Here is a 27,727-nt window from a genome sequence, read left to right as displayed (position 1 = left end):
GGTCAGCCAGACCCCTCCACCACTGAATTGTATCAATTACAAAGTTATTTTATTGAAACTATGTTTGAAAGTACTCTTGACACTCACAAATGATTTAGGTTTGTCAGGCAACATTGTTAAAATATTTACACAAAAATCCTCTTTAAATTTTAAGTTAGATTTTAATAACTCAAGAAGTGTAGTTTTCAGATGAGATACAATTTAACAGCAATTTTCAACATTTGATTATTTAGTTTTGAGAGTGCAAAAATACACAGGACTTTTTATTCTGCAGCATGAGTAAAATTATTAACATCCATAAAGGATTATTGTTTGTTACCATCAATTTTCATTAAAAATAAAACACTAGTCTTTTGTAGCTTTTACGTTAGTATTATATGTCTTATAGTTTTTAGAAATTATTTGTTTTCATCTTCTGTTGACTGCTGAAGAACAAGAACTCTGCAAAAGATGCTGCTGTTGCAAGTAATAGTGTGTCTGAAGAAATGTCACTGACACCAGATGATGAAATGCGGAGCTCTGCAAGTGAATGGGAAAATGTGTCACGAGACATATGTCAGTGGTCTCTTTTAATTGGACAACTTGAAGATGTAGCTTTGCTTGATGCCGTTCTTAGGTATGTTTGAAAATTTGAAAATGATATTTATAAAAATACACTAATGAATAGTTTGAGAACTTCATTTCAGGTCCTGTTAACATCTAGAATTGAATTATTTACTCCAGTGCTATGACTACCACAAGTAACTGAATAGAAGCGTTGTGAATATCTCCAGAAGTAGTTTTCCTGGTCCATCGCAATCCAATAATTGTACTGCTCTTCCCTCAAGGGGGGAAAAAGGGGGGGAGGGTATATGTGTTGTTACTGAGTACTATCCCTACCTGGAATGTATTAATCAGCTGTGTCAACAGTGCTATGACTTCTTAAAATCATGCCTTGAAATGAGGTCCATTCTGTTTGATATTTTGGCCACTCACCTAGCCACCTGGAATAGCTTTGCAATGCCCCACTCCCAAATCTGCAATATCCTGATCAGACTTTACACTCCTTTTGCATCCATTTCCCTGCCATATGGCTCCTACCCCTGTGACTCAACTGACTATAACACTTGTCTGATGTACCATCCTACCACCAGCTACTCCACCCATATAACTGGCAAAAAAAAACTATCAAATGGAGAGCATGCTAGGAAACGACACACGTTGTGTACCAGATGGTATGGAGAAGCTTTCTGCCTTCTATACTGGTGTCACTACTGCTAGGTTATCAATAGGGATGAATGGGCATAGGCAGAGGATGTATACAGGCAATGCACAATATCCTGTTGCAGAGCACACTGTACAACATGACAATTGTGACCTCAGAGTCTGTTTCATTCCAGGTGCCATCTGGATTCTCATTGCTGACAACAGTTTCTCAAAACTTTGCAGATAGGAACTGGCTTTACAATATGTAATTGGTCCCTGTCACCCATCTGACTAAGTTTATTTGATTTCTGTAGTCTCATTGTTTCCTTCAGTACCTATTCCTCTCCTTCACTCCATTTTAATTTTTTTTTAATTGCTTATTTTCCAACCAATCACTTTTCCCCACCCCCGTAACTGTCAATCGTATATAATCCTGTTACTTTTTTGCACTCTTTCACAATGTCTCCCCCCCCCCCTCTCACCTCTCCCTTCCCCCTCCGATACTTAAGTCTTACCTATTACCCTATTTTCCACCTTTAAGTACCCAGATATTAAAATCTTATCCCATACGGGTCCCAACAAGCAGTCTGCCCTTATCACCCCATCCGGTAAGTCTCGCTGACCAGGGTTCTGGACGAGTGTTCCATAACTCATCCCATTTCTTAACTATCATTAGTCCTTTTCTTTCATCCCCTTTCCTGTCCCTTCAGTCCTTCCTCCAGGAGAAGCAGCCATTGGCTCTGACAACTTGCACACTTCCTTATCTTTCATGTGTGCTGCAAAATAAATTTGCATTACAATAAAAGCAAAATTTGGTACTGTGGTTTTTCTCCCCACTGAGAAAAAATATATTTTGTTCATCTTATTTTCAGCTGTATTAGTTGTTGCTAAAATTGTTTTAGATGCACACATTCTCATAAGTTGCTTAATATTAAATTGACTTGTGTGGCAGAGAGGCACATAAAAAAGTACTGGAACATGACAGTTCAAGTTTTGAATGTGCATTCTTTACACACACACACACACACACACACACACACACACACACACTTGCTTACGTGATCACTATCTCCAGCAGTGTAGACTCGAATGCATTGCTCACTTGACAGGCCAACTGTGTTTCATTGAGCATCTCTTTATCTATAGCCTTAAGCTTTGTCTTACATCTGTTATGCAGCAGTCTGTTTCCTTAGAACTTTCTATACAGTGACTTTGTGCCATGCAGGGTCCCTTCATTATGAACTGTTCTCCTGGGTACATATTTATTCAATGCACTGTCAGTTATTCTTTTAAACTTGAGACATGGCTCCTCTACAAGCTCCTGACCTAAAAGCTGCAAGTTCCTCATTGAGGCATGACACTACTGCCTTTTTATGTAGTTTATTGGACATATATATCTTCCTACATTTTTTAATTTCCCTTTGTACTTCAGTAATCATTTTTTCCACAACTGTGTCGTGGTCACTGATACTAGTTTTGATGTGGATATCCACAATTTGTTGCCCTTAGATCTAATACATGAAGCATGCCTGGAAAATAAGTACAGTTTTGGAAAAAAAACCTCTTAAAATTTTTTTTATGAACTAAAATTTATTTTTGCAGAAGAGAGCATTTCTTAAACTATTTTTCTACATAGCTGCCACCACTGTTGAGACTTTTGTCATATGGAGAAAGCAACTATTCTATGCCTTCTTCATAGAAAGATGCCACCTCTTAAGACAGTCTCTGCTGAACATCGTTTTTTGCATTGTCATTGCTGTCTAAGCGCCTTCCTCCAAAATAGTGCTCGATGTTCAAGAATGAGTGAGTCAGAAGGTGCGAGATTGCGGCTGTACAGCGGGTGATAAAACTTCTCCCAACCGAATTGCTGAATAAAGTTTCTAGAGCCACCAGCAGAATGGGGATGTGTGCTCTTATAAAGCAACATAGTACCTTGACTGAGCATTCTACGCCTTGTGTTTTAAATTGCGTGCTGACGTTTTCTCAGTATTTCAGAGCATCATACTGCATTGATGGTTTCACCTCTGGGAAGGGACGCACCAAGCACAAATTGACACAAAAAAAAACTGTGTTCAGCAGTGGCTGTCTTCACTGGTGGTATCTTTCTATGAAGAGGGCACAGAAAAGTGGTTTCCTTGTATGACAGATGTCTGAATAATGTAGAAAAAATAGTTTAAGAAATGCTATTTCTTGCAAAAATAAATTTTGCTTTAAAAATGTTGTTATGAGTTTTTACCAAAACAGTACCTACTTTTCAGACATGCCTCATATTTCCAGTCGGTAACACAGTAATGAAATGATTAGAAGTCCTCAGGACGTGATGGTACTGGAGGCTCTTGAAGATAAGATGGAATGAGCAAGTAAGGAGTGAAGATTTATTGCTACGGGCCAAGGAGGAACAAATCTTAATAAAGAATTTTGTCAATCAAGGAAATGGAACCATTGAGCATGTGTTAAAATGTAAAATTTTAAAAACTACAGTACAAGGGATGGTTGCAGAAAAGCATTACTGGTGCAACTGTAGCTATGAGTATTCAAGACAGATCATTGATAATGTTGGCTGCAGTAGTTATGCTGAAATGAAATAGAATAGCTATCACAGGAATTTAGAAATGTTGTCATTTCAGCCTTACGTGTGATGACTGAAACAACAACAATTATTATATTGTATTCCTTATCATATCCCTCACAGACTTTGTTTTTAACTGTAAGAATAAGCAACAGCTTATCAGCATTTTTTCTAGACTTTACTTCAAAATTGAATTAATTATGGGCCAAGTTAATGATTTTATGCATGCATTGAGCACCACAATCACATGGTCCCATTCCCCATTTATTATTATTATTATTATTATTATTATTATTATTTGCCTCTTAACCAGAAATAATAAATAATTTATCATTCATCTGAATAAACATCAGATTTGTTTGCTTGTACCAGGTCATTTACAAATCCTTAATGAATCCATTTCATGTAAGAGGTATATTAACTATCGTGAAAGTTTGGCCATGTAAATTTATTGATAGTTCATGGTAGAAAAAACATTTGTATCTATCATAATCTCTTGTCTTTTTTTATTGCAGTGACAATCCAGATTTCAGCTGAATGTGCATCTATCATCAGTATGTTATAAGTATCCATGTAGACTGAACATAATTGAGGCGTTCCCTGGAAAAACAACTTAATGTCCATTAAGTCAAATTTTCTGTTCCTGCAGTAACTGCATCTGTACAAACCAGTCTTTGTGCTCATAAATTATTATTACTCTCTAACAGACACAGCACTCTTTAGAAACATTTGATGGCCATGGCACTCCAAGTCGTTCCACCAGCCGCTGCAGCAAGTAGACAACTTCCTCACTGCTCGTACCATGTTGCGTGTGCACTGTGCTGAGACGTATTTGTCAGAGGTGGGATATCTGTGTCATGGAATTTATGTTTGCCAACATCACATAGGAAGTAAATAGTGACTGTAAACAAAATATGGCAAGTGATTGTGATAGTATATGCAGAACAGAGTGTGATTATGAGAACCACCTAATTGGAAGGAAACATAAAATTCAGAAAAGAAAGTGGAAGAAAGAGGTCGCAAAGAAGAAGAGAATTCAGGGCAGTGCTATATTTCACTGAAAATGGTCTGCTCTAAGAAATTTGCAGTCACTAAGATATGTTACCCAAAGGAATGCTATGTAAAAGTATGCCCAGCAGATCAGGGACAGATCCATGAACGAATTTGGGCCTTAGGTGACAAGAACTATAATCTAAGATGCAACAATAACAAGACAGTAGTCTGTGAATCCCTATTCCAAAGTATCTTGCAAGTTTGAAAACAGTTCTAAAGGCATTCAGTGCTGTTGCTTTTACAGTAGAAGGCAAAAGTGAGAAACACAGCAACAGACAGCATAAAATTGGTACAGAAGTTTGGGACATGATTCACTCTCACTGAGACCAGTTTCCTTCCAAACCATCGCATTATTGTTAAGGCAAATCCGAAAGGAAATATTTTGACAATCCTGACCTCAATGTTGCAAAATTATTCACATCATTCAGAGATCATTTTCACCATGAAACGAATATGGTACTCCGGATGAAGCATACAACTTATCATCAGTTCTTTAGGGAAAATAGTTTGTATTCATTTTGAAAACCAAGAACTGATATATGTGATTTCTACCAGGAGGGTGAAGTTATATTGTCAATCCAAATGATCTTCGTAAAGATGAATATGAAGAACACATACTAAAGGTTGTTGAGTACAATAAACTCAGGGACAAGTATTTGAGGTCAGGCAAACTTGACTTAGTGTTCGAATTTGATTATGCACAGAACCTCCCTCTGCCTAAACTGAGCATTACTGCGCAATTATATAAGAGGCTACTGTGGCTCTGTGTAATTAATGTTCACTGTTACAATGACCAATCGAGTACATTTTATTGGTTTCCTGAAGGTTCAGCTAGAAAAGATTCAAGTTCTGTTTGTTCCTTTTTATATGACTTCATAAGTAGGAAACTCCAGGAGCCAAACCATAGTAAGACTGTACTTCTATTGGATTCGTGTGGAGGGTGGAATAAAAATATGATGGTGGTACAATGTTGTAATTGGCTTTCAGAATCAAACAATATAAGCAAACAACACGTATTTCCAGTTTGGAGACACTCAGACAGTCAATGCGACCATTAACTTCGGCCTATATGGAAAAATGCTAAGGAATATTGAAAACATTGAGAATATGTGCCAATATGTTTCAGACGTACAGAAAACGTCCAGTACCCTTAGAGGTGGTGAAAGGAGTGGACATTACTGAGGACTGGGAATCAGCTTTGTCACCATGAAATGGCACAAAAAAGACACTATTTGGAATTCAGAAATATGTCATTTTGTTTTACAGTGGAAATGCATTTTCTGTCTCATCCACATATGCAGGAACATTCGGTCCTTAACAAATAAAGAAACAAGGATGTACATTGCCAATATGGAAGATGGACATAGCAGTGGTAAAGATGTATCGTCCTGGTATAACAGATGCAAAGAAGAAAGATATCTTAACACTTCTCAAGTTCCTTTGAGACAACAATGCAGAAATTCTGAAGAATATTGTCAATAGGTAATGCATCTGCAACAGACAATGATTGCTCAGGATGCAAAACAAACAAATGATCACCAGTAACCATGGATAGACTGTTGCAGATCATTGTTGAAGAAGGTGTTGTGTTCTATATATGTATGCATTGAATATATGCATGTCTTTCACTTTGTGGATGGTTATGTTAATACTAGGGTTTTAAGGAGGATTATTATATTTTATGTTTGTTGCTATATATAATGCCTTCAGGAACACTTTTACAGTCTACTGTTGCTTTGAAAGCTAATTATGTTTGTCAAATAAAAATATATTATGTTCTTTAAGGTCTGATTACACTACTTTCAGATTTAACGACTGTTTAATAGTCAAATATGGAAAATGTCCTCTTGTTCGTGTTAGACAGTGATCTATGGAAGAACAGCTTGAGTGTGGTACTGTATTATCAGTTCAGATCAATATGTAAGTTGTATGAAGTACATTATCGCATCATTTATTCTGAAACAACAGTACATCATTTCTATTTGATTGAAATTTCATCCATATATGAGGGAGTGAAATGAATGGAAACATGACATCAAATATTTGATGCTCTGTATCTCGATTTCCATATATTGCAATTAAATTGTTGTTCCAGAGAATGCCTCAATTGTAATGATACACATTCCTTTGTAACTCAGGCATGCACAGGAAAGGACTAATGTTTGTATATGTCTGAGTTAGATTGGAAAGTGTGTCATTATAACTACGTTCAATCTACATGACTACTTAAAATGCACTGATGATAGCTGCATATCAGTTGAAATCTCGAGTACAATACAATAAAAAAGACAGATGACATTATGACCAATGCTTGCTTTCTTTCTGTCTAGGATTACGTCATGGTTGTGGGGCACAATCTTTCCCATATAATTGAACATCATTGATACCTAGTTTTGTCAGAAGTCAATAACATTTGTCACAATACCAAACAGTTACTTGGGTGAAAGCATTGGATCCATTTAGCAGCTCAAAAGTTACCCACATTGGTGCAGAAAGAACTCTTCTGCATCTATATCCATGCTGTGCTAATGTCAATGTTGAGATCATTATGGGTTGAGAATTATCTCAGATGTTGGACAGTGCAGGAAGGAATAACAGGTGGATTCCTCAACTGAGTCAGCTTGACATTTCCCTGAAGTGATTTCTACATCTACATCGCTACCCAGCAGATCACACTTAGGTGCCTGGCAAAGGCTTCATCGAACCACTTTCACAATAATTCTCTCTGTTATTCCACTTTCGAACAGCGTGCAGGGGAGGGGGGGGGGGGGGGGGGGGGGTGGGGGGGGGGGGGGGGGGGGGGGGGGGGGGGGGGGGGGGGGGGGGGGGGGGGGGGGTAGACACCACCTATATCTTTTCGCGCAAACTCCGATTTCACTTATTTTATGTTGATGATTGTTGCCATACGAAGGTTGGCATCAACAAAATATTTTCACATGCAGAAGAGAAAGTCAGTGATTGAAATTTTGTGTGTTTCAATGACGTCCATCCCAAATCCTGTATCATGTCCATGACACACACTCCGCTACTTCTCGATAACACAAAACATGCTGCCTTTCTTTGAATTTTCTCAATGTACTCTATTAATCCTGTATGGTAAGGATTCCATACAGCAGTACTCAAAAAGAGGACGGACAAGCATAGTGTAGGTAGTCTCTTTAGTAGATCTGATGCATCTAAGTGTTCTGACAATAAAATGCAGTCTGTGGTTCGCCCTGACCACAAAATTTTTAGCACACTGCCTCGCATTCAGGAGAACGACAGTTCAGACTCGCATCTGGCCATCCTGATTTAGGTTTTATGTGATTTCCCTAAATCACTTCAGGCAAATGCCAGGATGGTTTCTCTGAAAGGGCACGGCTGACTTCCTTCCCCATTCTTCCGTAACCCAATGGGACCGATGGCCGCGGTGTTTGGTCCCCTCCCCCAAATCAACCAACCAACCACAATATTTTCTATGTGTCATTTCCAGTTCAAGACGTTTGTAATTGTAATTCCTAGGTATTTGGTTGACTTTACAGAATTTAGATTTGATTGATTTATCATGTACTGTAGTTTAACAGATTACTTTTACCACTCATGTGGATGATGTCACACTTTTCATTATTTAGTGTCAATTACCAATTTTTGCATCATTCAAGTATCTTACCTAAATCATTTTCAATTGAATTTGTTCTTCTGATTACTATACTAGACGATAAATGACAGCATCATGTGGAGACAACATAAGACAGCTGCTCAGATTGTCTCCTAATTCATTTATACATAGATAAGGAACAACAGAGGGCCTATAACACTACCTTGGGGAACACAGCAAATCATTTCTGTTCCACTCTGTCTTTCCATCAATTACTACAAATGTGACCTCTCTGACAGGAAATCACGAATCCAGTCACATAACTGTGTACATTATTCCATAAGCACACATTTTGATTACAAGCTGCTTGTGAGGTAAGGTATCAAAAGCCTTCTGGAAATCTAGAAATATGGAATCAATTTAAAATCCTTTGTTGATAGCACTCAGCACTTCTGTGAGTCAAGACCTAGTTTTGTTTCACAAGAACAATGTTTTCTAAATCTGTTTTGATTACGTGTGAGTAGCTCATTATCTTTAAGGTAATTCATATTGTTCAAACACAATGTATGTTCCAAAACACTGCTGAATATAGACATTAATGATATCGGCCTGTAATTTAGTGGATTACTCCTAATGCCTTTCTTGAATATTGGTGTGACCTCTGTATTTTCCAGTTTTTGGGTATGGATCTTTCTTCAAGTGAGCGGTTGTATACAATTTTAAGTATGGAGCTATTGCATCAGCATACTCTGAAAGGAATCTAATTGATGTACAATATGGACTGGAAGACTTGCTTTCGTTAAATGATTTAAGTTGCTTCAGTACTTCGAGGCTACCTACCTACAAGTTACTTGTGTTGGCAGCTGTTTTTGATTCAAATTCTGGAATATTTTCTTCATCAGAGAAGATGAAAATATTCCAGAATTTGAGTCAAAAACAACTGCCAACATGAGTAAGGAATTTAGGAAGCCTGTGTTTAGTAATTCTGCTTTAGCAGCACTGTCATTGATAATATTTCCATTGCTATCTTGCAGAGAACGCATTGATTGTATCTTGCCTTTAGTATACTATACATATGTCCAGAATCTCTTGAAGATTTCTGCCATGTTTCAAGACAAAGTTTTGTTGTGGAAACTGTTATAAGCATCTCACATTGAAGTCTGCACTAAATTTCAAGCTACTTGGGGTTTTTCATTCATTTAAATTTGCAAAGCTTTTTTCGTTGTTTCTACAATAGTGTTCTGACCTGTTTTGTATACCTTGGGGGGTCAGCTCTGTTGTTTCTTAATTTATTTGGTATAAATCCCTCAACTGCTGTCGATCCTATTTCTTTGAACCGAAGCTGCATCTGGTTTACACTTACATTGTTAGTTTCAAAGGAGTGGAGATTGTCTCTCAAGGAGGCATCAAGTGAATTTTTATCTGCTTTTTATGAATATATGTATTTTTTGTTTAATTTTTTGTGGAGTTGGAAGCTGTGGTATTCTGTCTTGCTGTGACAATGCTGTGTCCACTAATGCTTGTATCTGTTTTGATCAGCTCAGGATTATTTGTTGCCAAGAGGTCAAGTGTGTTTTCACAGCCATTTACTATTCAGGTGAGCTCATGAAGTAATTGTTCGAAATAATTTTCAGAGCATGTATTTAGCACAATTTGGGGTCATGTTTTATGCGTACCTCTGGACTTAAACATAAATTTTCATCAGCATATCGAGGGTCAGTTGAAGTCACCACCAACTGTTATTGTATAAACAGGTACATGCTTGAAATTAGACTCAAGTTTTCTTTGAACCTGTCAGCAATTGCATCATATGAGTTGGGATGTCAGTACAAGGATCAAATTATTATTTTATTCTGGTTGCCAAGAATGACCTCTACCCACACTAACCCACAGGAATTATCTACATCAATTTTGCTACAAGCTAAACTACTTCTAACAGCAACAAACACAGCAACACCAACTGTATTTATCCTATCCTTTCTGAACACTATTAGGTCCTTCTCAAAAATTTCAGCTGAACTTCTCTCTAGCTTTCAGTGCCCATAAAAATTTGGGCATCAGTGCTTTCTGTTAGTGCTTGGAGCTCTGATACTTTCCCAACACATCTATGACAGTTTACAACTGTTATACCAATGGTTCCGAGATCTACATTCTTCCTGTGTTCGACTTAAATCCTTTCAGACTGAGGCCATTTCTGTGTTTCCCCAAGGTCCTCTAACCTAAAAAACAGTCCAGTCCAAAAAACACAGTTCCCAGCTATCCATGTAACCATCTCCTGAGTTTAATGAACTCCTCACCTATTTAGGGAACCTGATACCCAACCACCTTACAGCACAAGTTCAGAAATCCTCAGCCTATACCGTCGCAGAACTGTCTGAGCCTGTGATTCAGACCCTCCACTCAGCTTTGTACCAGATGTCTGCAATCAGTCCTGTCGACTGTGCTGCAAATGGTGAGCTCTGCTTTCATTGCACAAGCAAGACTGGCAGCCCTCACCATTTCTGATACTCACTTGAAACCAGAGAGAATCTCTTATGGTCAAAAGCAACACACATCATTGGTACTTTACATTAGCCACCACTGGTAGTTGGCTGCAACCTGTGCTCTGTGCTCCTCGTGACATCTGGCAGGACCCATTCCACATCTGGAATGGCTCCACATGGTATGCGCACGGAGTGGCCGTTGGCTTTCTTCCCCTTCTGGAAACCATGTCATTAAGGGACTTCATAACATGCCTAACATTGGAGCTACGGGTAATCCCACCCTCTGTGACTGCCCAGATCTTGCAGACTGCATGGTTTTCTTTGAAACAGGACAAGTGACTGCATTTGGCTGAGGGACAGTATCAGCCACAGATAGTATCTAGAGTGTCACCAACTCAACTCACAGCAATTGCAGTCCCTATCCGTACTAAAAATGGTGGAATACTACGCTACACTAACAAATGACCATCAACACATGCTAAGAATCTCTACTGTTGACACTAAGGAAAATGCAAGAACTGTACCTAGTAAAGTAGATTAACACACAGAGATTCAAAAGCTACACTACCAATGCACACAGGTGATGATTGAGTAATTCGCTCGTGGTTAGGAACTTGTAAAATGTCACAAAATTTGTTATTTTCTGACACAAACAAAAGCATGAAAACTGTGTCTATTATTTTAAATTAACCCACAGAAATTCAAAAACTTAAACTACCAGAGCGCACATATGAAATTATATAATTTGCTCCTTGTTGGGAACTTGTAAAATGTCACAAAATCGGTTGCTTCCCTGTTGCTGCTCTGTCTTGTCACGCAGCTGCTGACTGACTGTAGGGAAAGATCAACAGAAAAACTTCGCCAAATGGGGATTTGAACCATGCTCCCCACGAGTATTGTGCCCTAGTGAGTGTGCCTTATCATTCAGTCATATAAGCAGACAGCAGACAACTCAGTCTGATATTGAACCCCTAAGATATTTTGACACAGTTCAGGCATTGATGTTGAGAAAAACTATGTTATCTTACTATAAACTGTCTCGTTTTCTTTGCCCCCCACCCTCTCTCTCTGTCTCTCTCTTTTTCCAGCTAATTTACGCAGTGAATACTTTAAAGGTATATGTGTGGAAAATGCATCCAAACAATATTGCTCTATGAGTATACAACCTTTTGCTATTGTGTAGTACACTCAGCTGTAATTAACAAGTATCTGTGCAAACTTTGTTTACAGTTAATGTCCTTTTGTTAACCTATATGTGTTAATATAGTAAATTTCTGTGAAAAATATAGTACTCTAGCATAATATTTCAGAATGATCTGAAGCCCCATGTACTGCAATCAGAATCTCTGAAGTTTCTATGACTCAGAGAGGGCCTAAATGTGCTCCTGTCATGCAGTTTGTTTGCGGGTCCACAAAGTGTCAAGAGTTGTTGCTATAAGCCTCTGATGAACTGACCAACCAAGTGCCTTACATGTCCAATGGGTGAAACTTCAGATAATCATTCAGGTCTGGGAATCAGTGGTATATGTTGGTCTTCAAAGAAACCTTGCAGATTCCTCGCCACATAGAGCGAGGTAATAGCCTGCTGAAGTACAGCAATGTGGAGTTGCCTGAAGAAGGAACAGTATCCCTGTTTGTATACCCATCCTGATATAGTGGTCACAACATGGACTTCCTCTGTATATGAGAGTTGAGCTCACACATTATAACCATTTTGCAGCATTGTTCCTCGAGTTGATCATGGTCCTTTTGCGGCATTGTTCCCTGAGCTGATCGTGGTCCTTTTGCTTTGGCATCACGTGGAGGGTCTCAACCAAAGGCTTCGTTGACTCTGTGACAGTCTTGGCTATGATTTCTAGATCAGCATTATCAGTTAGGGTTTGTAGGACACCTATCAATAGATCAGGAGTGCACTGCACAACGGAAGCAGCTTCTTCGATAGCAGAGTACCTGTGGAGTACACATGAGGGTTTCTTAAGCTATGCGGTAACTTGTGGTACTCTGGTGAGCATTCAGCAGTCAATATGCTGCAAGGTAAGTCAGACATACACAGCAAGGTAAGTCAGACCGTGTTCAGAGTAAAAACACTTTGAATGTCAAAATTTTGTCAGTAAATTGTCAAAGTATTCATAACAAAGTTCCTGAATTTACTGCCCTCCAAGAAATTTCTCACACTCATATTACTCTTAGGACCAAGAGCTGACTGAAACCTGAAGTGGGAAGCTCTGAGATATTTAGTGGGTAATGGAACGTATATTGGAAAGACAGATTAGAGGCCATAGGAGGGTGTGTGTTCACTGCAGCTGGCAAAATCCTTGTCTCTGCTGAGGTCAAAGTTGAGTGAAACAGTGAAGTTATCTGGTTGTGTGTAACAGGTGTAGGTGAAACCAAGTTAATTGTTGGATTTTTTACAGCCACCCAAGTCCACTGCAACAATTTGAGTCATTCAAAGAGAGTCTATGGTCGGTATCGCGTAAGTGCCTAGATCATGCAATACTAGTTGGAAGTGAGTCCATCATGCAGTACTAGTTGGAGGCAACTCTAACCGACCCAATATAGGCTGGAATGTCTATGGATTCATTGTGCTTGGTACAGATACAATCGTGCAAAGTACCTTTGAACACGTTTTCTGGAAACTGTCTTTAGCAGCTAGCCAATCAGTCCGCACACAATGGAAATATCTTAAACCTTGTAGCTACACATAAAGCAGACCTTATCTACAATGTCAGTACAGAAATGGGGATTAGCAATCTTGAGGTTATTGTAGCAATTATTGTTACAAAAGTTAATAAATAAACTAAGAAGGGTAGGAGGGTTTTTTTTTGTAGAAAGAGCAGATAAGCAGTTGTTAGCATCTAATTTACACGGGTAACTGACATCACTTAGTTTCAGTAAGATGGACGTAAAGGAGTTATGGGCAAGGTTTAAACAGATTGTTAATCATTGTCTGGAAAATTTGTGCTTAGTAAGTGGATTAACGATGGAAAGGATTCACCATGATTTTACAAAATTCAAAAATGCTGAGGAAGCAGAGGCTGTTGCACTCTCAGTTCAAAAGGGAACACCTAAATGATGATAGGCAATGGTTAGCAGAGATTCACGCGTCTTCGGAAGAGACCTGTGTGTGAATCATACAACTACTACCACTTTTATACCTTAGCAATAGGTCTGGCAGAGAAGCCGAGAAGATTCTGGTCCTATGCAATATCGCTAAGTGGGTCTTAGGCTTCCATCCAGTCACTTGTTTACCAGTGTGTTGTGGCAGTTGAAGATGGCAAAACGAAAGCCGAAGTTTTAAATTTATCATAAAAGCAATCATTCACACAGGAGAATAGTACAAACACACTGTTGTTTAACCATCAGACTGACTCCTGTATGGAAGACATAGTAATAAGCATACCTGCGTAGGGAGACAACAGCAAGAGTTGAAAACAAATAAGTCACCTGGTCCGCATGGAATCCCAATTAGGTTTTTTAAAGTGTACTCTACGGCATTGGACCCCTTACCTACCTTGCATTTATTGTGAATCTCTCAACCTGAGCAAAGTCCCAAGCAACTGAAAAAAAGCACAGTTGACTCATGTATAATAGAAGGGCAAAAGAACAGACCCGCAAAATTACAGACCACTATCCCTAACTTCTGTTAGCTGTAGAATCCATAAACATATTCTTAATTCTAATATAATAAACTTTCTTGAGACAGAGAAGTTTATATCCATGAATCAGTATGGTTTTAGAAATCATTGCTTGTGTGGTACTCAGCTTGCTCTGTTCTCGCACGATATACTGTGAATTATGGATGAAGGGTAACAGGCAGATTCCGTATTTCTAGATTTCAGGGAGACATTTGACACAGTGCCCCATTGCAGGTTTTTAACTAAGGTACGAGCATTGGAATGGGTTCACAGATATGTGAGTGGCCGAAAGACTTTTTAAGTTGGAGAACCCAGTATGTTGTCCTCAACAGAGTGCGTTAGCCAGATACAAGGGTATCATCAGGAGATGCCCGGAAACTGTGATAAGACCGCTTTTATCCTCTATATACATAAATGATTTGGCAGGCAGGTGGGCAGCAATCTGCTGCTGTTTGCTGATGATGCTGCGGTAAGATGTCGAAGTTGAGTGACTATGTGAGGTTACAAGATCACTTACACAAAATTTCTAATTGGTCTGATGAATGGGAGCTAGCTCTAAATGTAAGTTAATACATATGAGAAGGAAAAACAAATGCATAATGTTCAGATACAGCACTAGTAGTGTCCTGCTTGACACAGTCATGTCATGTAAGTACCTGAGCATAATGCTGCACAGCTGTATGAAAATAATGAACAGGTGAGGATTGTGGTAGGGGAATCGAATGGTTGATTTCGGCTTATTCGAGAATTTTAGGAAAGTATGGCTCATCTGTAGAGGAGACCACATATAGGATGCTAGTACGGCACATTCTTGATTACGTATCAAGTGTTTGGGATCCATACCAGATCGGATTAAAATAAGATGAAGCAATTCAGAGGCAGACTGCTAGATTACTAGATATGTTACTGGTAGGTTTGAACAACATGTAACGGAAATGCTCCGGGAACTCAAATGGGAATTCTGGGAGGGAAGGCAATGTTCTTCTCAAGGAACGCCATTGAGAAAATTTAGAGAACCGGAATTTGAAGCTGACTGCTGAATGATTTTACTGCCTCCAATATACATTGCACATAAGGACCACAAAGATATGAGAAATTAGGACTCATATGGAGGCATATAGACAGCTTCCTGACTTTATTTGCAAGTTGAACAGGAAAGGAAATGACTAATAGTGGTACAGGGTACCCTTTGCCATGCACTGTACAGTGAATTGTGGAGTTTGTATGTAGATGAAGATGTAGATAGTGACCCAACCATCACACTAGATGTTTGTTTGGTATTGGCCTCAAAACATACACAATGGTAGTATCTAACACACATGTTGCTATACTAAAGAAAGATTGAAGCAGAAATCATGAAAAAGTGCTGTAGTTTGCCAATCAGCATGTCAATTCTGACACACACATACTCTCTAAAATCTGAGGTTTTCTGGTTACTGGACAATAGAAACCAGTGTTATTATGTACATTCCACCAGTCCAGCCCATAACTGATGGTGTTTGGCTCATCAACATGGGCAGATCTGCACCCATTACATTGGTCCAGCTTTGAGACGACAATATGTACAAAGTCGTATGGCTCATAGATAAGATGTCACAATATCAGAGATATTTCCTGGAGGCCAACCATCACATGCTGAAATTGCACCCTATTTATCCTTAGAGTTAGTATTCATTCAGACTGTTCTTTCCGTGTTACAGTGACCACAAACTTTGTTATGTGCATGGCCTTTGTGGACATTTTTAATTCTAAGTGTTGTAGTTTTTATAAGGGTTGCTATTTTTTCAGGCAAAAACCTCTAGTTAATGAAGGACTGGCAGCTGCTATGAGAAATCCTGGAAAGGGTCTTCTAGTCTTACCCTTTACCAAACCCATAATTTCACTTAATTATGTTCTGGAAAAAGGAAAAGGTGAGTGTGACTGTTCTTCTCTGTGAAGGGCTCTTTGATTTTAGCTTTAGTCCTGAATTTTCTCTGAAAAATCTACTGTACGGTGTTCAATTCCTAATTAGTTGATTTATGTAGGAGATTAATTGTAACTCTTAGCTTAAAAAAGGAAAATTAATTTGAGAAAACTATTAAATTATGAGAAAGAATTACTGGTCAGTAATGCATTAACTCCAGGAGATGAAATATTCAGTTTTGTCATATAACAGTAAAATTACACAATAGCATCCTAGCTTTTAGAACTATAAGTTCCTTCCTCGGGGAGGAAAAAGGGATGTGTTGGGGAAGGTTAAACAGAAATGACTGGTTACTCATAAATCAGGACAAGGGGACCCACGTGTTGTGTTGCTGTGAGTAGATGCTTCTATGTTGCATTTCAGTTGCTCAATAAAAAATTAAAAAATATTATTTTTTATCTTACTTAATAATTTAAATTACACTAACTGTGGATGTATTATAATTATTTGATTAAGCCAGCCCAAAACTCTTTACTAGTTACCTTTCTACATGCAGTGTTTCAGTAGCATGCTTTCAAACTATGGTGCCTACATAAAAACTTTTTTAATGCCCATGAAATATATTGAGCCAGATTTATTGGGCAGTTAAAAAGTGATTGATGCAGAAGATGCACTGATTTAGTGAAATACTCATATGTAGGCAATTGCCTCAATATGACTGATTCATAACTTGAGAAAAATTTGTTATTACTATACTAAAGCATGCACTTATTTAAAGTACATTTATGTGAAAGTCGTATCAGTGTAATAGCAAAGGGCATGTACATAGTTATAAACAGTTGTAATGAGGTCATATGTTGGAAATTATACAGAGATTGAGGGGTAATGTTTATACAGGATGTAGACTGTTTACTGTACCAGAATGAAGTACCAGCATATCTTTCTTTTACTTATAAACTAAAGAGCATACTTTTCATCAGAACTTATGTGATGTAGGAAATAATGTGATAAAATCTAAATAAAAGTGTGATTTTGGGTAATTTAATGTTGCTTCAAGTATTTTGTGTCAGGAGAAGAGCAGTTTTCAAAATGTGTGTGTTGAGTTGGAACTCAGTTCTCGTTACGACATTCATTCCTTAGGCTCTATCTCAGAACTAGTCGCCCGCTGGCTAAGCTCAGCAGGTCTGGAAGCAGCATCGCTAGTGGATTTGAGGGATGCAGAATTTGACGCACTGGAATTACAGCAAGGTGCAGCAGCCCAAGCACCTCTAAGTGATGAGGATATGCCTTCACGAAAGGAGCGACTCATCTCTCATCAAATCACAGAAGGAGATAAAGTAGAAGCTGATCCAGGGATGGAAGCTGCAGCCGCGGATGAGAGGCAGCTAAGGGTACTCGGTGAGTCTGCTAGCGTAAACGCATTATTGTTCTAACTAATCTTTTTGAGTCATGTAGCAGAGCCAATTAAGTTCCACTGTGTAGAGGGAAACAAAGAGTAAAAGAAACATCTTGACATGCAATAATAAATGAACTTTTTTTTCCAGAGAGAACAAAAAGATTAATGTGCAAAGCATACAAAGCTACTGCGACCATACCTTAGCAAATAATCTACCAGAGAACCCGGTAAAATTCTGGTCCTACGTAAAATAACTATGCTTCCCGAAGGCTGCTATGCAGTCACTCGTTGACCAATCTGGTGTGACAATAGAAAATGCATGGTCATGTGATGCCCCACTACACATGAAAATCAAAACAGAAATGCAACGAAAAGTGTAGGAGCAGAGTAAACACCAAGCACAGGCTTTCTACGTCATTGTACATATACATGAGCAGTAACACCTGTGATCTGGTGCTCTCTGGCAACTGCTCAAATGAACCTGTTTCTAACAGGTCACAGGAAAATATTGCAAATGGTGGTTGAGAAGCAACACTTTCAAAGTAAATTTACTTTTACTGAACATGAACTACGTTATGTGTGACAATGTGTAGTGACTTTCTTAAATCACAGTGTGTTTGACTCTCATTCAGAGGATCAGCCAATTAAAAAAATTTGGATCCAGCTTAGCTTTTTTGTAACTATGGTATATGTATATTAATTTAAACCATGATCTTTTTGTATTTGTGTGTTTGCACTATCTAACAGTGATGTTGCTATTGGCGGACTACATCACGTGTCCTCTGCTCTGAGTACCTGCTGTCATTTTGCTGGCAAGGTCAAGTGACGTGAGCTGTGATTGGCTGATAAAAGCACACCACAACATTGATTTCAGTGTTTTGGAAACTAACATGCTGTGTTTGATGGAATTCGTCTTTATACTTTCATCACACGAAAATATGCAGTGTACATGTTACTGTGCATCAAAGATCTTTCCAAAAACACTTTTTTTTAATGGGTATTTTTCACCTGTGAAAAAGTGTATTTTTAACTGGGAAATCTGGAAATTTTTTTCCTTGTCTACATATTATAGACCCTGAATAAGCTTCCTTGAGATGAAAAAGCTTCATGTTCTTGAATCTACATGGTTCTAGAAAGTATCACTCGTGTGAAACTTAGCTTTCCCATTTCTTACAATATCTTACAAACTCTGTATGAAGGGCAACAAGCATATTCCATATTTCTAGATTTCCGAAAGGTGTTTGACACAGTGCTATGGTACAGGCTGTTAATAAAGGTATGAGGTTACGGAATATCTTCCTAGATAAGAGAATGGTGTGAAGACTTCTTAAGGAAGTATGTTGCCCTCGCCTGTCATCAGCAGTGCCCCAGGGAAATGTGAAAGGGCTGCTATTATCTCCATATAGATAAATGATTTGATGGACAGGGTGAACAGCAATCTGTAGCTGTTCGCTGACAATGTTGTGGTGCATGGGAAGATGTCATCATTGGTATGAGGAATGGCAGTTAGTTCTAAATGTAGAAAAATGTAAGTTAATGCAAATGAGTAGGAAAAACAATCCTGTAATGTTTGAATACAACATTAGTAGTGTGCTGCTTAACACAGTGAGGTTGGTTAAATATCAAGGGATAATGTTGCAAAGCGATGTGAAATGGGATGAACATTTAAGGATTGCAGTGAGAATGACAAATGGTCAACTTTAGTTTGTTGGGAGAATTTTAGGAAAGTGTGGTTCATCTGTAAAGGCAACCTCACATAGAAAACTAGTGTGACCCATTCTTGAGTACTGCTTGAGTGTTTAGAATTACCACCAGGTCAGATTAAAGGAACACATCAAAACAATTCTCAGACTGACTGCTAGATTTTTTTTTTCAGTAGGTTTAATCAACACATGCTTCTGAAACTTAAATTGGGATCCTTGGTGGGAAAGGGAGGTTCTTTTTGAGGAATGCTAACGATAAAATTTAGAGAACCAGCATTTGAAGCTGACTGCAGAACGATCCTACTGTCACTATCAAATGTTTCATGTAAGGACCACAAACATAAGAGCAGAGGAATTAGGGATCGTGCAGAGTCATGTGGAGAGTCGTTTTGCCTCAGCTGTTTGCAAGTGAAATAGGAAGGGAAATTACTAGTAGTGGTACAGTGTACCTCCTGTCATTCATCGTACGGTGATGTAGATCCTCTGAGGTCGACTGACAAAAAGAATATTAAATATTGTAGTTTTTGACTTCAGTAATGAGCGAAGTTTTCATTAAAACTATGTAACAGGTCATTCTGGCATATGAGAATTCAGTGTTGATACAAAATGGGGAAAATTGTGGGTGTGTTGAGTTCTCAGTAGGAAGCCTGCACTAAATAAGTATGAAGCCACAATACCTCGCCACACATCACTCAGTTAATGACAGTTTTGCTTGGCCCTTTAATAGCTGGAAATGTAAAGTTGTTGAACTAAATGTTAACAACAAACTAGATTTTCATCAGTAGCCTTTATTATTATTATTATTATTATTATTATTATTATTATTATTATTTGTCCACGTCAGTGACACAAAAGGATTCTTTGTAATTAAAGTTATCATTGAGAGAATATTTTATTTAACTGCAAAGCCAATAATTTGACCTGTCTTTTCTTCTGATGCTGTTGTGGTGATTCTCTCTTACATATAGGATGGAAGCTAAACTTGATGAGCAAGAGGATGCAGTGATTAACACACAAGACTCACGTTTAGTGGTGCAGACTCACGTTTAGGAGTAGTGCAGTTCACATCATTCTCTGGCCATTCTGGTTCAGGTTTAAGTGGTTTCCCTAAACCACTTCAGCCATATGCTGAGATGGTTCCTTCGAGAAAGCCACTACACGTGCCATTTGCCATGATCATCCTCTCTGAGCATATATACTCCACTGGTCATGACCTGAATATCAACAGGAGTCTTAAATGTTAATCTTCCTTCCTTCCCATTGGATCAGTGTGCTGTTATTTCTAGCAGCTGTCCTTCCTTCATCTGTTGTTCATGTTTCATATAATTTATTTGCTGAAGTTGAATTTATTATTGTTCAGGTATTTACTTCTTATACTATGTTTACTATGTTGTTATATGTAATATGGTCTAAGGTAGCTATTTTGATAACTCTACATCTGACATCACAAACCATCTTGAGGGTACTTCTGGTACAATTATGAATTACCCTTTTTCCATCCACAAATTGTGTACAGGAAGAATAGCTGTTTGTAAGCCTCCATATGACTTCAAATTTATATTGTTTTCCTCTTAATGGTAATTGCAGAAAATTGTGTGTGTGTGTGGGGGGGGGGGGGGGCCGCATGCGCATGGGGGGGGGGGGGGGTGTAGTATGCTTTTTAACTCTTTGTAAAATACACACTCGTGGAATTTTAATGGTGAACTTCTCCGTAATATACAATTCCTCTCTTTCATTGTTTATTGTGGGAATTTGTTGACAATCTCTGTGATGCTCTCACCCTTACCAAAGCTATAGTACATTCACAAGCATTTGGAATTATTTTTTAATAGGAAAATCCACAATGCAACAATTTGACTTGTTCCAGAAGAATATCTGTTGCTAATGATTTTTTCATCCATCCCACTCAAAGAGTTTAGAATTGATCATGCCAAAAACTGATGAAGGAGGTGACCAAGCTGTAAGCTGATGTTATCAGGTGACTTCTGGTGCCAGCATCTTGTGGCTGTTGTCAACACCACTGTGACCCCAGCCATATGGTTCATTCTGTTTCTGGTTATTGATGGTGTATGAAGAGATCAATTTGCCTGTTCATGTGCAATGCATTATGTTTGTTTATGTTGAGGGTCACCTATCAGTCTCTGCACCAAGCAGAAGGACTCTGCAGCTCTTCCTGTATCTCAGTAAAACTTTATGTTGTTGTGTCTTCCTGATATTCAGAACTTTCAACATTATCCACCAGGTCATTTTATATACATGCTGTGAATTATGAGCTGCCAGTAACACGCTCTTGAAGTACACCCAAGTCTACTTTTACATCTGTTGAATTTACCCCACTAAGGGTGACACAAGGTCAGTCCAGCATCCCATAAGCTCATATTTGTTTTTCTGTGTATTGGATGCTCTCCAGAAGTCAAGGAACATGGCATAAATCTGGGTGTCCATATTAACTGCCTCCTGAATCTCGTGAAGAAACTGAGTTAGCTAAATTTCACAGTATGAATTTTTAGCTATCTTTAAATACAGCTAAAGTCATGTTATAACAGTTCCTTTTCTGTCTCTCAAATGCAATTGTTTCTGGCATAACGTGGCAGAGTCTTGTTTATAGTGGAATACCAATGGTTCCCATCGTTGACTTCTTTTATGGAACTGTCATTCAGTTCCTATCAAGTGTTTAACTATTTGTGATTCGTTAATATTTTTTCCTTCTGTTTCTTTTTTCACATTTTACTTCTTATTGTTAACTTCACTTCGTTGTTTCTTAACAGTGTCTACTTTAATGTGAGTTGAAAAAAATGTGCTTCTCACTTTGTAGTCAGCATTTTTTTGAAACTTCCTGGCAGATTAAAATTGTGTACTGGACCGAGACTCGAAATCGGGACCTTTGCCTTTCGCGGGCAAGTGCTCTACCATCGACTCACACCCCGTCCTCACAGCTTTACTTCTGCCAGTATCTCGTCTCTTACCTTCCAAACTTTACAGAAGCTCTCCTGCGAATCTTGCAGAACTAGCACTCCTGAAAGAAAGGATATTGTGGAGACATGGCTTAGCCACAGCCTGGGGGATGTTTCCAGAATGAGATTTTCCCTCTGCAGTGGAGTGTGCGCTGATATGAAACTTTCTGGCGGATTAAATCTGTGTTTCACTGATCGCTACCAACAGCAAATGATCGATTAAAATCGAGCATTACATGAAAACTGACAAGAATATGGAAAAGGCAACACAAATTCATATTGCTCCATGATAACGCCCCATCACACACAGCAAAACAGGTCAGGGAAATGATCGAGGCACTCAGTTGGGAAATACTAGGGCATGCGGCTTATTCTCCAGACTTGGCTCCTTCTGATTATCATCTGTTTGCATCATTGGGACACACTGTCGCGGAACAACACTTCAGTTCATATGAAAATGGCTTGCTGACTCATTCGCTTCAAAAGAAGAACTGTTTTTTTGGCGTGGCATTCATAGCCTGTGGAAGAGATGAAAGAAATGTATAAATAGCAATGGATATTATCTTGAATAAAATATTGTTTATCAGTTGCAAACAACAGACGCGTAATTATTGCAACAAAATTCCGGTCTCATTCTTTTACACCTAGTAAATATGTGTAGATTTACTTGCACTTGAATTAATTTTCAGCATCCAGTCAGAGTTCTTTTCATTTTCTCTCTCTCTCTCTCTCTCTCTCTCTCTCTCTCTCTCTCTCTCTCTCTCTGTCTCTCAAAAAAAAAGAAATGTTACACGTTTTATTGTGGAAATTAGAGTAGGGTAAAGTTAAGTATTGTGTTTCTGCTCTATTGTTTCACATTATCATTTGCATTAATTTTATAATTTCATTGTTTACAGAATTCCTGGCAATCTTAAAACACCATTTTCCTTATAGTTTGTCATCAAGTATACTCTTAGCCAATCTTTGTTGGGAATACATTCTTCACTGGCAACATAATCCCGACAACATGGTAGCACTTCATTCAGCAATACATTGCCTTAATATCATTCCATCTGTCCACATGAAGCATGGTAAGGATTTGGTGGAATGATTTTACATTACATGAAATATTTTTGAATGACACATCATTACAGTTTACAAAAATATTTAACTAGTCTTTTAATTAGTTGTATTATGTTTTTTTGAAGGAATATGCAGCCTTATATGGTCAATGCATCTGAAACAGAGATTTGAGTCTGCTGCTAAGTTGATACACAAAGCAGGAAAAATTCCAAAAGAAACAAACTGTTATCAGGATGTTGGAATATCAGACATTCATATGACAGAATTCCTTGGAACAAGTGCTGACTTCCTGAATCTTTTCATGGATGTGAGTAAAAATTATCATCATCTTACAATATTGCCCCATTTTCCATGAGATGTTTGTGTTTGTTTCTACATAATTAGTTGAAATATATAAGATAATTAAATATGATACAAAGAGAGAGTGCCTAACTTGGCTGACTTCATTTGAAATCACTCAAAATAAAGAAGTTTTATTGCCTACATTTCACATATTGAAAAATTAGTGTAAGGAAGTATATAATGAAAAAGGGTTCTCGGAATTTTTGGATCAAAACTTTGGTTACGCTGTAATATTGAAATTCGATTAATTTTCACAAACTGGCATTGGTAGGAAAGGTGGGATAAAAATTTGTTTCCACTATTACTTTTTTATTTATGAATCAATTTTATTCAATTTCATGTCATTGGAAAGATAAAATGATCAACTATGGTATAAATTATAAATATTCTGGACTTACGCTTGCAAATGTTTAGAAACATGTAATGAAAGTTATTTGTAACGCGTTGGTTTTTTTTTTTTTTTTTTTTTTTTCTCCAAATTTACACTTTTACTGAAACTTTCATAATATTAATTCTGTTTCTGCCTTCTTCCTTACATTTTTTGACATTTCACCATTATGAAAAGAACCTTATGTAAAAGGCAAAGCACACAGTAACAAACATATTTACACCACAAACTGATTACAATAATATAGATGGCAGAATTTGCACTTATCAGACCACTGTTGATGAAAGTATCACATCCAATTCACTCTTACTAAGCACAAGTGCAAACTGGCTCATGTGCAGCAGTAGAATGGTAAGTGAAACTGCACTGCCAGATGGTGCATATGTGTAGTATGTGGCATTTCAGTGGAAGGAATACATGTTTTTTCACATTTAAAACAAATGACATGTATATATTTTACAATCGTATGCAAGCCCCCATGCATATATGGCACTCACTTAATGTAATATAACCAAATACACTCAAACCATTACAGTTGCCAATAGTATCACCAGGGCATGCGGGATCTGGGCAGTCATGAATTGAAATGATACCTAAAACAAACATAAGCATATTAAAGAAACATGGGTTTGGGCTAATGTAAGAAGGTCTCTTGGACTTACAATGTGATTGTCATTTGGATGCTGTAAACTTACTCTTTTCCTAAAGATTTATAACTGATTCCATCACATGGATTTTTACCATTACTAGTGCCAAAAAATAAGTAAAATAAAATTCATTTTTCAGTTATCCCATGATCTTGCTTGTGATGGCACAAATTTACAAAGTTCTTAACATTTTTAAATTGTGTAGGTCCAGCACCACTGAAATAAATGACATGCTGGATGTGTACTAGCTATTCCGATATATAGGTGAGAGCACTTTTCTGGAAAAGTAGAAAGTGTTTGCATTATGTTGCAAACAGTCACTTGTCCAACATAATGCCATTGACATTATGCAATCCACTGTTTTATAATTAACAAGAAAAGGATGAAGGGTAACTTGATTGATCTCTAGAGAAATCCTTGTGCAACAACATGAACCAAACCTGTATATAGTTTACTCAAATTCCACCATAACAATATGTGAAATATCAGGGAGTGCTTCTTTGATTGATTTTAAGAAGCAACTCTGAGATTTCAATGTGTAAAGATATTGTTTCAAGTTCTCAAGTTTTTGGATGAGATATTATTCATCGACTGTCTTCATTAATGAGTCCAGTGTAAATCAATCAGTTTGAATCCATTGCCTTAAGGATCCCAGCTCCACTAAAAATTTATGCAGTTCATATTCTTCAGGAGGTATTCTTGGTGGAAAACAATGATGTAACATGCGCTCATCATTTTCCAGATTACAAACAAGTATCTGTAAAAGTTTAGTGCATGGTTCTACAAGAGCTGCATACATCATAAGTTTCACATTTTGGTGCTAATAGCATACACATGCATGCATTCGAGAAGATACTATATAGTATTTTATTAGCATACACAGGTGTTACACTTTCCTCGGCTGTTTATGGAACACATTCTTTTTGGTGAATCTAACTAAACTGTAAAGACCAATTTTATCAGAAGGATATTTTTCTTCAAAAGATAAGTACACATTTTTCAGATTATGCATTTTTTTTTTTTTTTTATCTAAACATAGGTTTTCCTGACTAATAGTGCTGACAATATCTTCTCCAGGTGGGTTCGTTGAAATTCCACAGTGTTTTGATGAGTATTCTGGCAAAATGTCAATCATGCAGGTGTGCCATATATACAGGGTGTAATGGGTATAAGTGCAGATATTTTTATTGCTGACTGAGGACAGTGTACTCAACAACATTACATCAACATTTTCTTAATTTGTAGACTAATTATTGTAGCTATTAGGATTGGTATGCTTTTAGATGGCTGGGTACATCCAAGTACATGTAGAAAGAGCAAGCCATTAATTCTTAATTTACCCTGGGCAGCAGGTCAGCTGTGGAATTGTGGATGCAAAATGGTTACTCTATTCTGGTAGGCATAGTCTACTTCTTGATGTGGTTACAACCGTGCAGAAAACATCAGGTCATAAATTACATGAAGTGTTTGTGGGAAGACCTTTCAACACTCGCACAAAAAATGATAAACACTCAGAAAAATAATAGACACACTGATGTGTGTACATATTAAGGTATCACATATAACCACTCCTTCCTTGTGGTGCACAGGTTGACATCATGGAGCGGACTGCTGTTTGACTGTCAGCGCATTCAGTCTTATGCAGACTCATAAAGTACCAACTGTTGGTTGTGGTCTTGGGGTGTAGCTACTAGTGCAGGCTACTGTGACATACTTAGCTGCTAGCCGTCGTCTTTGTTGGTGAGACTCCAATGGAGCCTTATCTCACTTGATTCTTTAATGATGCTCTACCATATGACATTAGCTTAGCACAACATTTGAATATATGTCCTTCATTGAGGCTGTGTTCTGCCACCGCTGGTCTATTATTATCCACCAGATGTGTGCATCTTAAGTGTCTTACGCAATGTTGCAAGATGCAGCCTTGTGTCTACCTGAAGCAGTGGAGGCCACACTCACAAGGGATGCTAAATATACCAGATATTTGCAGTTGTAGCATGTTCTTCCCATACTAAGTATATCTCCTATTTTTTGTGGTGCTCAATAGACAACTTTGATGTCCATTTTTCTGAGGATTCTCGCAATTTTGCCTGAAGGAGGCTCTATATAGAAAATAAAGACAAGTTTCTCTTTCTCTACGTCTTCTTTGCAGATGGTTGTATCATTCATTTTCTTCAGTGCACATCTAATCTGGTCTCTGCAGTACCAATTTGGTGAAACACCTCTTTTAAGGTGTTGCTGCGTAACTGGGAGGCTCTCTTTTTCACAGATGGCACATGCCCCACAATGAAGCTAGAACAGAATGGATGTTTTCCATTTTCAGACATTCTAATAAAAAAGAGAAGCTGTTGTACACTAGAATATGCAGTCTACAAAAAGAAAGAAAACACACACACACACACACACACACACACACCTGTACCAAATGCAGTGAAGTGTCATCACCCAGCACAGTGGTAAACTGTCCTAGCAACTCTACTAAACAAGGCGCATACCATTTGTGACAGTGTGTGTCTCCCAGCTGAGCTGCAATGCCTTAGATGTGTTTTGCCAAAATTGGTGTAGTGAAGCAAAGATTAGACATACATTCAAGAAAATGAGTGATGCACTCATTTGCAAAGAAGAGGTAGAGAAACTCACTTTTATCATTCCATATATTGGGTTTCGTGCAGACAAATAATGATAATCCTAGAACCACTCATCAAAGCAATCTTTCAACTACTACAAAAACCGAAGATGTGCTTCGGTCAGTAAAGGACAAATTTAAGTTGCGAGTACCAGGTACGTATAGATCCCTTGTGAGTGTGGCCTGCAATATGTTGGGCAAACA

General features: G+C 38.0%; 1 protein-coding gene across 1 annotated transcript in view; it reads left to right on the top strand.

Annotated features, from left to right (window-relative positions):
* Positions 1 to 27,727, top strand: part of LOC124802945 (rab3 GTPase-activating protein non-catalytic subunit) — a 171,428-nt gene that overhangs the window by 100,537 nt on the left and 43,164 nt on the right. The window contains exons 16-20 of the mRNA XM_047264033.1: positions 432 to 616; positions 16,291 to 16,412; positions 17,546 to 17,803; positions 23,355 to 23,528; positions 23,646 to 23,827. Coding sequence (XP_047119989.1) covers positions 432 to 616; positions 16,291 to 16,412; positions 17,546 to 17,803; positions 23,355 to 23,528; positions 23,646 to 23,827 — 921 coding nt within the window. The remainder of the gene's footprint in view (positions 1 to 431; positions 617 to 16,290; positions 16,413 to 17,545; positions 17,804 to 23,354; positions 23,529 to 23,645; positions 23,828 to 27,727) is intronic.

Source organism: Schistocerca piceifrons, chromosome 6 (assembly GCF_021461385.2).
Source record: "Schistocerca piceifrons isolate TAMUIC-IGC-003096 chromosome 6, iqSchPice1.1, whole genome shotgun sequence".
In the NCBI taxonomy this organism is placed as follows: domain Eukaryota; kingdom Metazoa; phylum Arthropoda; class Insecta; order Orthoptera; family Acrididae; genus Schistocerca; species Schistocerca piceifrons.
This window is presented reverse-complemented; position numbering and strand designations above follow the sequence as displayed.